At 35.3% G+C, this 13,321-nt stretch overlaps 1 protein-coding gene across 2 annotated transcripts in view; it reads right to left on the reverse strand.

Moving 5' to 3' along the window:
* ano10a (anoctamin 10a) overlaps positions 1 to 12,674 on the reverse strand; it is a 52,585-nt gene extending 39,911 nt beyond the window's left edge. The window contains exons 1-6 of one of the 2 annotated variants that reach the window (XM_048152776.1): positions 12,283 to 12,674; positions 8,674 to 8,824; positions 4,073 to 4,270; positions 3,780 to 3,914; positions 754 to 873; positions 81 to 414 (exon numbers count right to left, since the gene is read on the reverse strand). In XM_048152776.1, coding sequence (XP_048008733.1) covers positions 81 to 414; positions 754 to 873; positions 3,780 to 3,914; positions 4,073 to 4,270; positions 8,674 to 8,812 — 926 coding nt within the window. In that variant the 5' untranslated portion in view covers positions 8,813 to 8,824; positions 12,283 to 12,674. The remainder of the gene's footprint in view (positions 1 to 80; positions 415 to 753; positions 874 to 3,779; positions 3,915 to 4,072; positions 4,271 to 8,673; positions 8,825 to 12,282) is intronic. The other variant, XM_048152777.1, reaches the window with a different exon arrangement.
* Positions 12,675 to 13,321: the final 647 nt, after the last annotated feature.

Raw genomic sequence — 13,321 nt, forward strand, 5'->3', positions numbered from 1 at the left:
CTAACCAAAGTAGGCTATAAAAGATGTCCTTAATATGCCGTTTTTTCAGCCAAAATATAAATATACTTAAAAAATTGTACTTGGAGCTAGGGTAGACTGGTTCCTCTCGCCCCGTGACTGGATTAAACCCCAGAGCTCCATGGAATCCAGGCCTCGGTTCTTCAAATGCTTTTTTGCGGCTTAGCGTTCCCCACCCGTACGCTAACGTAGCGCTGCATCTCTTCCACACTTCCAGGAAAACCGTAGACCAAACCAGGTTGAAGACAGCAAACAGAACATACTTGTCATAGTCCTCCCAGTCAAAGAGGTAGTAAGGGATACCAATGAGGGCCATGGGTACCAAGGCAAACGTGAAATACTCCAGAAATCCAAAGTAGAGCGCCAGACCCTCACCAAAGTAATATCTGATGTCATCTATATCATGGAGGACACAAAGAGAACATCTTCAGTGAATATAGCACAACATTGGGGTTTGTGTATAATGACCTAAAACGCCCGTTTTTAAGATGGAGCAGGTAAAATTCTGCTTTACAGAGCAAGCAATCAACAGTTTTCTTTGAAATCCCACAATAATTCAAGAGAAGCAAAGAGTATCACACCCACCCAGCCACCAAATAAGACATTCAGCCATACTTATATAACCAAAATTCTTGTGAAATTCTTTTCACATTAAGTTATATCAGAAAACTGATATAAAGTCTGCAGTTGGGTTTAAAGTTCATGCTGCCAGCGCACATAGACAGAGTGACTCACCCAGTGGCTGGAAGGACAGTTTGATCTTTTTGTACCATGAGAAGGAGAGTCTCTTAAGGTCTTCTTTGTTATGGAGAGGGAAATACTGGACTAGGACACCTTTAGATTGCAATCTCCGCACTGAAAAAGAGTTTACCATCAAAATGTAACTTAATATTCAAAAATAATTTTAAAAGAAAGCATTGTGGGAAAAAACATGTGATTTTAAAAATTCTAAAGGATTAATATTTTTAAACAGCAAATATGATGGTTTGAATGGTGATATTTTTAATTATGGTTTGAACTACAGGTTTTTTTAAAGTCATACAAACTTTCTCTACTTACCCTGATAAATGTAACTTTTGAAAAATGTTTAAAATAATGTACTCCCAAATGAGATGAAGATGTCAGTGGTTTAAAAATGATGTTTTATTCTACAAGGGGAGGGTCTCTCACTCATGGGAGCCGCCATGTTGAGATAGCATGACCTGCCACATACTAACATTAACATTACTTTCAGCTGCATAATAAAATAATCATAGGTGATAAATTCATCAGGTTGCTCCACTGTATCAGTGGTAAGCCGAAATGTTTTCATTTCTGTCATATGATACATCCACACCAATAGGTGGCAGTATAAATTCAAATCATGTGGAAATCAAAATAAAAAAAAAAGAATTACATAGTATATATTACAAATACCGATACTTATGTTCCCTAATTGAACTCTATACTTGAATTTCAACTTTGAATTAAGTAAATAATAAACAAGTAATCAAACACATTTGCATCAATAATGTCAAATGCCATTGGTTAAAAGCATTTTCACCACTCTCCCCTCAAAAAAGGTGGAGCAACTTAGTACATTTTGAAGAAATTTTTAAAAATAAGATGCACAGATGAATAACACTCTGGAACATGTAAAAGGAGTCGATTTTGTTTTCAAGTTGACTTGAAAACCCAAACCCTTCACCCAAAAATAAAAATTATGTCATTAATTACTCACCCTCATGTCGTTCCACACCCGTAAGACCTTCATTCATCTTCAGAACACAAATTAAGATATTTTTGATGAAATCTGATGGCTCAGTGAGGCCTCTATTGCCAGCAAGATAATTAACACTTTCAGATGTCCAGAAAGGCACTAAAGACATATTTAAAACAGTTCATGTGACTACAGTGGTTCAACCTTAATATTATAAAGCAATGAGAATACTTTGTGTGCGCCAAAATCCAAAATAATGACTTTTTTTAACAATATCTAGTGATGGCCAATTTCAAAACACTGCTTCGAAGCTTTACGAATCTTTTGTTTGAATCAGTGGTTCGGAGCGCCAAAGTCATGTGATTTCAGTAAACAAGGCTTCGTTAGGTCATAAGTGTTTCGAAATTTCAATACTTCACTTGAAATTGGCAGTTTGATATGCAATCCGAACCATTGATTAGAAACAAAAGATTTGTATTATTTTGGGTTTTTTGGTGCACAAAAAGTATTCTCGTCGCTTTATAATATTAAGGTTGAACCACTGTACTCACATGAACTGTTTTAAATATGTTTTAGTAGCTTTCTGGGCATCTGAAAGTGTTAATTATCTTGCTGGCAATGGAGGCCTCACTGAGCCATTGGATTTCATCAAAAATATCTTAATTTGTGTTCCGAAGATGAATGAAGGTCTTACGGGTGTGGAACGGCATGAGGGTGAGTAATTAATGACATAATTTTCATTTTTGGGTGAACTAACCCTTTAAGATACACACTATTGTTTGAGGTAATGTTGTTAAATTGGGTTAAACTCATAAGAGCATTTTAATATAAAGAAAAAATTACATAGCAGATTTAATGTCACAGAAGATTTAATAGTGCAGTTCCTGTAGGGCTGCAAGATTAATAGAAATAAAATCAAAATCGTGATATGACTTAGTGCGAATATCAAATCGTTAAGGCTGCTATTTCATTAAAGGGTTAGTTCACCCAAAAATTCTGTTATTTATTACTTACCCTCATGGCGTTCCACACCCGTAAGATCTTCGTTCATCTTCGGAACACAAATTAAGATATTTTAGTTGAAATCCGATGGCTCAGTGAGGCCTTCATTAGGGAGCAATGACATTTCCTCTCTCAAGATCCATAAAGGTACTAAAAACATATTTAAATCAGTTCATGTGAGTACAGTGGTTCAATATTAATATTATAAAGTGACGAGAATATTTTTGGTGTGCCAAAAAAAAAAACTAAATAACGATTTATTTAGTGATGGCCGATTTCAAAACACTGCTTCAGGAAGCATCGGAGCATAAATTAATCAGTGTATCGAATCTGCTGTTCAGAGCGCCAGAGTCACATGATTTCAGCCATTGGCAGTTTGACACGCGATCTGAATCATGATTCGATACACTGATTCATTATGCTCCAAAGCTTCCTGAAGCAGTGTTTTGAAATCGCCCATCACTAAATAAGTCGTTATTTTGTTTTTTTTTTGGCGCACCAAAAATATTCTTGTCGCTTTATAATATTAATATTGAACCGCTGTACTCACATGAACTGATTTAAATATGTTTTTAGTACCTTAATGGATCTTGAGAGAGGAAATGTCATTGCTGCCTATGAAGGCCTCACGGAGCCATCAGATTTCAACTAAAATATCTTAATTTGTGTTCCGAAGATTAACGAAGGTCTTATGGGTGTGGAACGACATGCGAGTGAATATTAAATGACAGAATTTTCATTTTTGGGTGAACTAACCCTTTAAATAAATATATCCGTATTTCAGAGTTAAGTGCGACACTGTTCTTTCCCGTGACCAGCTCATGATCAGCCAGTGTTTGCAGTGTCTCAGAGTGGCTCGGTTCACAGAAAATATTGCTCCACACGAATTCCATCTCTACATCTGCTCTGAGTTTGGGTTGCTCTAATGTGCATTTGACAACGCAACATGCACCAACTATCTTCCCATACTTGCAATAGGAAGCGCTTATCAACATTAGAGAAGCTTTAATTGCTAATCTAGTGCAGTTGGTAACTTGGTAATACAAAGAAATACACTTACCAACTGATTTTCCAGGGTAGAGCTTAAGCTTAGGGTATCCTGGAACGTGCTCTTCAGTCTTAGCTCTAAGTGTGTCCAACTCATGTTTGATAATGTATTGACACTCCGCCTCACTGAGAAATGTTTGACCATCTCCTATGAGTACAACACAACAGTGTTATAGAACAACCAGGACCCAATCTATGTGAAGCCTATATGAGGAACTAAAATAGTTTTCTTAACATACTGTGAAAAAAACAATAAAGCAACACAGTATCATACTCTTCATATATTCATTTATAACTGAACCTCACCCTCAAAGTCTTTAAAGCTTTCTCTGTTGGCATAAGTGAATGCTCTCATTGTGTCATCTTGAAACTCCTTAAACAACCCAACATCCTCAGCTCCATTTAAGAGCCTCTGTAACGTGGAGCCCACCACAAAGACATTAGGATTAGACTTCTGACCATCCTGAGCTGGAAACAGTACTTGATCCACCAACAACTCTGCTCCTGTAAAAGAAATCAAAGTTTTAGGAACTGGTTATTTCTCAAGGTCAGTGTCCTGATAACTGACACGTGTATAAAATTGAAACTACATTTTATAAACAAAAGAAAACTCATTTGATGACAGATCATAATATGAAATATGTATATCAGAATCATTAACATGTAAGAGTGCCCTCTGTAAAGAAAAGGCAAAGTCTTCAAAATCTAGTCCTATCATGACATCTTTTGGAGTGTTTGGCATTGTAATGGATATGATAATGTTGATATGTTTGGTCTCGGTGGAATAGATCTGTTACGCTGCTGCTGCTGCAGAGAAAGTACGGGACTTGCTACCACCAATACATACAAAACGCACAAGTAAAGCAAGTAAAACATGCTGTTGCTGTACAATATCTTACCCATAGCAGATCTATACAGGTGGAGCTGGGGAAGGTGGAGGGTTTCTGAAAACATGCTGCACTCCGATAGCAAATGCTAACCAAGTATTTGAATGTTGAGCAGTGAGCTCATTGGCTGCTGATACAACAGCTTGCAAGCAGATTAAGTTAAAGGGATAGTTCACCCAAAAATTATCCCATGATTTACTCACCCTCAAGCCATCCTAGGTGTATATGACTTTCTTCTTTCACATATACACAATCTGCGATATATTAAAAAATATCCTTAGTCCTCCAAGCTTTATAATGGTAGTGAATGGGGAGCCACGTTTTGAAGTAAAAAATAATGCATCCATTCATAAAAAAAAGTAATCCATATGACTCCAGGGGGTTAATAATGGCCTTCTGAAGCCAAGCGGTTCATTTTTGTAAGAAAAATATCCATATTTAAAACTTTATAAATTCAAATAACTAGCTTCCGACGGACGACTGTTCGCAGAATGCGCAAGTCAACTTGCACCAAGTGAGTAATCCTCTGACGCGATGTATGACGCAGGATGTAGGAGTATTTTAAGCTTAGACGCCTCTCGTGGTTCAAACAAATTGGGCTGTGCAACAAATTTAAGTTCCTCTTCTCTTATATCGAAATCCTCCAAATCTTCTCTTTAGACTTATAATCCATGACCGGTGATTCGTTTTGCTCTATCCTCTGCGCCTCCGCATTCATCATTACGTTGTGCGTCAGGTCAAAGGATAATCTTCCGCCACAAATCGACTTGCGTAGTATGCGTATGGTCATCTGCCGAAAGCTAGTTATTTGAATTTATAAAGTTTTAAATATGGATATTTTTCTTACAAAAACGCATCGCTTCACTTAAGAAGGCCTTTGTTAACCCACTAGAGCCGTATGCATTACTTTTATGATGGATGGATGCATTATTTTTTACTTCAAAATGCACCCCTCCATTCAAAACCAATATAAACCTTGGAGGACTAAGGATATTTTTAAATATATCTCTAATTGTGTTCGTCTAAAAGAACATAGTCATATACACCTAAGATGGGTTGAGGGCGAGTAAACCATGAAAGAACTTTATATTTATGCCTTACAAAATGTACTCTACAAACGTCATGTAAGATGTATTAAATTTTCTTTTCACGTTTTTAGTTTTTAAAGGTTTTTTTCTAGGTGCCCTAGAATTGACAATTGAATTTACCTTGGCATAGCAAAATAATTAGAGTTCAGTACATGGAAATGACATACAGTGAGTCTCAAACACCATTGTTTTCTCCTTCTTATGTAAATTTGATTTGTGCAAAAGACCTCTGAAGAACAGGCGAATCTCAACATAACACAGAGTGTGACGCAACAGTCGGGATCATTAATATGTACGCCCCCAAATTTTGCATATATCAGCCCCTGTTCAAGGGATTAGACAAGGCAGTATTAACGTCTGAAGCTGCACAGCCGAGTCATCAGATGTTATGCAGATAAGCAAGCAAGGACAATAGCGAAAAATGGCAAATGGGGCAATAATAACTGACATGATCCATGATATCATGATATTTTTAGTGATATTTGTAAATTGTCTTTCTAAATATTTTGTTAGCATGTTGCTAATGTACTGTTAAATGTGGTTAAAGTTACCATTGTTTCTTACTGTATTCATGGAGACAAGAGCCGTCGTTATTTACATTATTAAACACTTGCAGTCTGTATAATTCATAAACACAACTTCATTCTTTATAAATCTCTCCAACAGTGTGTAACGTTAGCTTTAGCCTGTTAGCCACAAATAGGCTACTATCAAACTCATTCAGAATCAAATGTAAACATCCAAATGAATGCCATAGTTACATGATCCGATAGGTTGCATGACGAACACTTTGTAAAGATCCATTTTGAGGGATATATTAGCTGTGTGAACTTTGTTTATGCAATGCATTATAGAGTCGCGAGCTTGGGGGCGGGGAGCTCGAGCATTTAAAGGGGACGCGCACTGAATTGGCGCATATTTAATTATGCCCCAAAATAGGCAGTTAAAAAACTGGTAACCCCCCCAATATTCAAATCCATCAGTTACAACCCCCCCAATATTTCAACATGAAAATCACAGTAGATCAAATGAAAAAATATGTAGAATTCATTTATTTTGTAACAATAATTTTGTTTCAAATCAAATATGAGTTTGTCATAATAAATTAGACAAAAAAAATACTCCCAATGCGCGTCACACTTTCATCAAAACAACGCGAGTGGAGCTCTACTGTTTGAATGAGAGAGAGCGGGTAACACCAAAAAATGAATGTAGTTGCCCAGCCAACTACATTAAACTGCAGGTCCAAGAGGGACGTTAAAAAGAATAAAGCATGTAGGCTACTGAGAAGGAGGTATGAGAATGTTGTGTAATAGATAAGAACACTCCACATATATTTTAGCTTGCTAATCCATTGCAATTCAGCCATAACTATCAGTGTAACTGTAACCAGTTACCAAAACAGCCGGTAAGTTAGTTTATTTTTCAATACTGTCTGTAATTATCAATGACAAAAGTATCCACATCGATGTTTGTGTTCTTTCCTTAATTAATCTGACTTTTAAACAAATTGGCTAAATGAACGATTTAAGTAGCTCACTCAATAAAAAAAGCAAATCGCTGCCACCTACTGGCGGTTTCAATATTTAACATAATTTCTTTTTTTTTTTTTTTTAGAATCGCTCAGTTATGTTAGAATTTGATGATTATACATAAATTTCATAAAGTTTGATAGATAGATAGATAGATAGATAGATAGATAGATAGATAGATAGATAGATAGATAGATAGATAGATAGATAGATAGATAGATAGATAGATAGATAGATAGATAGATAGATAGATAGATAGATAGATATGGGAACTCGCACCACATGAAATTTTACAAACTGTACAAATCTTGCCTTGTTATAAAAAGGAAAGGAATTATTGGAATTACTGACCTTGATACACATTTATATTTATTCCTGTATCCTTACAAATAAGGAATATCACAAACAATTTGACATGCACCCAACAGGTCTAGTAAAAAAAAAAAAAAATAAGAAAGATGACCCTTTTTTCTTTTTCTTTTGATGGTCTCAGCAGATTGGGTCGAGGTTGGCAGCTCAATCCACCAGAGAACAGTCATGAGGGAATAATTTCCTGTTTTATGTTTTATTTATTTTTTTCTGCATGTTGGCTGCACCACGACTTTGATGTTGCAGACAAAGGGTGTGAAATATTACAGGCAGTTTTGACTATTATTATTATTATTATTATTATTATTATTATTATTAATAAATTAATAAATTATTCTTAGGAATTAACTAACCGTTGCATAACCCTGACATTTTTAACTTTATGCCCAAAATGAATTTTAATACAGAATGAAATTGTAAACATGCTCATCAAAGAAAAGGCATATTCAAGAAATTGTGTGCATAAATAAATGTTTTATTAATTTTTGATTAAATGAGCATAATGTCACTGAACCATCATCAGCTCTTAATTTTCATATAAAAACAGTTTTACATAATATGAGCTCATGTTACTGGTTTCTAGTATTGAAACATTACAGCATTACTTTATCATTTACTGCAGCTTGTTTGAGTACAATAAAAATTAAAGACAGAATTAGTAATAATATCTATTTAACATTGTAGTGTCCGACTATTTTAATTAACAAATACAGTCCTGAGCAGTTAATATGATACAGAGTTGTTCGTTTTTATCAGAACCAAGTGTCTGTGCATGCAATATGAATGAAGTAACTTAAGAGAAGCATGTATCTTTCCTCTACAGGCAGAATCTGATATTCTATGTCCGTGACCTCTGTGAAGGGCAGGGTTCACATTTGGTGGGTCACAGTGGTCGAGTAACACTGACGGAGGCCCAAAGGACAAAGAATGGACTTCAAACACAGACAACTTTAAAAGGCAAGTAGATATTTCAGAAAATGTTCAGTTCCTGTCAACCTCTATCCCAAGATGTAACATGCCAGGGGTCTCACCTCCATTTTGCTGCTTGTCTCTGATCCTGTTTAGTAACCAAGTGATGGCCTCTGCTTTAGTGTCATAAGCAAGCTCCAGGACCACCAGAGGGGTGAACGAAGAGACATCACTGTCAGAAAACGACAAGCCAAGTTGCATTTTTCCTGATCCCTGTGTTACACACAGACGAAGAGAGGCAAGGGGCAAAAAATTTATAAATAAAACATATCACTCTCCTCAAGATTCAGATACAGAATATACACAAGAAACACCACACATTTCACCCAGTGAACACCAAGCCTTATTTGCATCCATAACTGTTTATGGAAATATTTTCCTGTTACTCAGAGGACTCAGATGCAAATAGGTAATTCTAACAATTAGGTGCTCCAATAAAAAGTCATGCCACAAAAAAAAAAAGAAAAAGTCATCATGTCATGTGTATTGCTTAATGATGAAGACATAAACTGTATTATATGACTCACTATTCCAATATACTCTACCATTAACACTTTCATTTAGCAAGGATGCATTCAATTCATCAAAAGTGACAGTAATGGCTTATACACAGTTATAAAAATCAAAAAAATATGTTCTTTTTAACTTTCTATTCATCAAACAATCTTTAAAAATTACCTCGGTTTTAGCAAAAAAATATTGAGCAGCATAACTGCTTAAATTTTAAATATTTGTTGTGCACCAAATCAGTATATTAGAATGATTTCTGAAGGATCATGTGACACTGAAGACTGGAGTAATGATGCTGAAAATTCTGCTGTCATCGCAGGAATAAATTACATTTTAAAGTACATTAAAATAGAAAACAGTTATTTAAAAGTGTAATAATATTACTTTTTTTCACATTATTTTTGTCAAATAAATGCAGCCTTGGTCACCATAAGAGATAAAAAAAGCAATAACAAAACTGATAGAAGATGCTCTAAAGGAGCTGGTGTTTTTTAAGTATTGTACTAGTTTGTAAATACATATCTCGGTTCATTACAGTTCTTGATTCCACACTCTGCATTTAATTCTGACTGGCCAATTATGACATTGAGCAGTCAAATATTTTTTGTATTTTGTGTCATATGTTTGTATCATTTTTGTAACTCCATATTTCATCTGTCCATATAGCAACATAGCAGTGATATTTTCATGTCTCTTGTATCACTCTGTGGTCTCAATTTTTTTATACCCAAAAACCAGCCAACAGACCAGAGTTAACTTTGTGATGATAAGCTGACAAACTGTACATTATCTATTATGTATACAATGTCTTTATAGTGCCTATACTGTATGTATAAAGTGTGAAAAAACAATGAAATCAAAATATTATTCATATATAAATAAATATACATTCATGGAGTTGACATTTCACAAGACGTGTCAATATATAAAAGTCATCACTTAACAATTGACTCTTCAAATGTACATGTTGTAAATGTAAATAACAAAATCGAGCCTAAAATTAGAATCCAGTTTAAAGGGATAGTAGTCTATCCAAAAATTAAAGTTTCATTTCCCATTTCTGTCTTATACAATGGAAGTTAGTCAATGGGAACCAAAACTGTTTGGAACCAAAACTTTTCTACTGTAAATATCTTCTTTACAGTAGGTTTGGGACAGCATGAGCGTGAGTAAATAATGTCATTTATTACTCACCCTCATGCCGTTCCACACCCGTAAGACCTTCGTTAACCTTCGTTAACCTGCAAATTAAGATATTTTTGTTGAAATCTGATGGCTCAGTGAGGCCTGCATAGCCAGCAATGACATTTCCTCTCTCAAGATCCATAAATGTACTAAAAACATATTTAAATCAGTTCATGTGAGTACAGTGGTTAATATTAATATTATAAAGCGATAAGAATATTTTTGTGCACCAAAAAAACAAAATAACGACTTATATAGTGATAGCCGATTTCAAAACACTGCTTCATGAAGCTTCGAATCAGCAGTTCGGAGTGCCAAAGTCACATGATTTCAGCAGTTTGGCGGTTTGACACAAGATCTGAATCATGATTCGACACAAAAGATTTATAACGCTCCAAAGCTTAATGAAGCAGTGTTTTGAAATCGGCCATCACTATATAAGTCGTTATTTTGTTTTTTTGGCGCACCAAAAATATTCTCGTCACTTTATAATATTAATATTGAACCACTGTACTCACATGAACCGATTTGAATATGTTTTTAGTACATTTACGGATCTTGAGAGAGGAAATGTCATTGCTGGCTATGCAGGCCTCACTGAGCCATCGGATTTCAACTAAAATATCTTAATTTGTGTTCCGAAGATGAACGAAGGTCTTACGGGTGTGGAACGCCATGAGGGTGAGTAATAAATGACATTATTTTCATTTTTGGGTGAACTAACCCATTAAGGTAGATAGCAGATAGCTAGCCTTTCCAAGATATCTAGTTTTCCACTGCACTCCAAGAGAAGAGATCAAGAAGCTTCAGAAAGTTGGTTTGCTTCTTCATGGTCTGGCAAAATTGAATTCCACATTACACCAAAAAAAAACTTGGGAAGAATGTGAGATAATCAGTAAAAATGTTGAGGCTGAACTATAAAAGGAGTTTTCAACATAATAATTACCCAAAACATGTAAGCAAATCCACAAAAGAATGGCTCTGGAGCAAGAAATTTAAGGGTTTGGAATGGCCAAGTCAAAGTCCAGACCTCAATCCAATTGAAATGTTGTGGTGGGGTGTACATGCAAGAAAACCCTACAAATATGACACAGTTAACAATTATAAGAAAGATCTACAGTAAGATATTAATGTAAGCGTGTACTTATTCTCTTCAAAGTCAAATTTTCATTGTTATTATTACATTTTATTACACACATATTTAGAATATGCTTGAGTTTGCTTAAATTGATATCTAAAATGCAAAAAGCTTTCTATAAGGGTTAGGTTTGGGTAAAAGGTTGGGTTAGGAGATCAAAATAGCATTGGTTCAATATAAAAACAATACAAGTCAATGGAAAGTCCCCACAAAGGTACAAAACTATGTGTGTATTATATTATGTTTTTTGTATTTTGTGCCTGCTTTTATACTGCAAATTGATGTGATTAATAATGCATGTAGCCCATGTATCTACAAAAGAATTGCCTCTGCCTCTTCTAAAATGTAGAATAAACTGTTTAATAATACCTAATATGTTCTACACAATATCACCCATTTGAAGATGCATGCATCCTTGAATATGCAAAATGCAATTCAGAAAGAAAGAAAAAAAACTGAAAAGTAACATTGCAAAAAGGTGTGGCAAGAAAACTGAAACCTAAAGAAACAAAACCTGGAGGACCATCCCAGAGTTTCTGGACACGTCTCGGTAAACACAGCATGTGATTCTTATTACAGTAAACATGAAAAAGCACAATCTCTTTTCTGTGGCTCTTGACAGATCACTGGGCGGAGCTAAAAACACGCATGCCCGACAAGGAAACATACAAAGACGGGATATGTGTGATCCCAGTCACATTTAGGCTATAGGATAGCCTACAAATGCCACCCTTATTACCACTTTGCAAAGCTTAAATGCTCGTAAAATAGCATATTAATGACACAAGCCGTATATCAGGCCTGAAAACCCAGTGACATGTAAACTATGTCTACTCACAGTGTTGCAAGCGCGATCAGCTGTCCGGAACGCGAAACAGACGTCAGTCCTGCACTTCAGACGCCCATTTAAGCTATTTGATTTAAAAACCTTGATTGTGTTTGGGTATAATTCAAGTGTATGAGCCGGAGAGGTTTAAAGTTAAGGCTGACTTGAGTTCCTCCACGTCATCGAGATGACACAGCCCTAATTCTAGATCACACCCACCCACCGTTCAAACCTGTTATACAAACACATGAATGTGCAACTGTGAGTGATTTATCAACACTGATTTCATATTGCAGACATGAAACTACAGTAAATGCGCTTGAAATATATCCGCCGAGTTATTCGTGTACGCCATTATCCTTATTTTCTTTTTATCATCAAATAAAATAACAAGTTTGTGTATCAAACAATACATCTGCAGTGAAAACGACTTCTGAACTGTACATTTCACGCTGATAATTATCAGACAGCTGGGAAGACTAGATCAAAGTTCACTTTTGACGCTTTGTCACGTGATCATTGTTAGTGATGTACGAGTTTTGAGTGAATCACTCGTTGGACCGGTTCTTTGTAATGAACCAGTCTGAATTGATTCGCAAATCGTTGATCGTAGAGACCAATTTGTGCCGATGGTTCTACTAACGATGCTTTTGATTTGCGAATCAGTCTGAATTAGTCAGGCAACTGATTCACTGGCTTATTAAATGGGTCGGAACTCAGAAAGTTTTTTGAATTTCTGGCATCTTAATTTATCTTAAATTAGCTTGTGTGTAGTTAAACATATATTAAATCTTAAACAAATCTTAGTTTGTGTGTAAACAGTTTCACATCTACACTGGACATATGTATAACATCACAGCAATAGAATATGAATGTATAAACATCATATGAAGTTGTGTTTGTTTTGTGTCCTAGTAATAAATACGCTATAGTGATTGTCAGAAGCCCGAATTGGTTGTATCAAACAATTTGTTAAACTGGTTAAAACATAAATAAATAATTATTCTTATATATCTTATATGATTCTTTTACGCCCTCACGCGAACACTTC

This window comes from Megalobrama amblycephala, linkage group LG13 (assembly GCF_018812025.1).
Source record: "Megalobrama amblycephala isolate DHTTF-2021 linkage group LG13, ASM1881202v1, whole genome shotgun sequence".
Taxonomy (NCBI): domain Eukaryota; kingdom Metazoa; phylum Chordata; class Actinopteri; order Cypriniformes; family Xenocyprididae; genus Megalobrama; species Megalobrama amblycephala.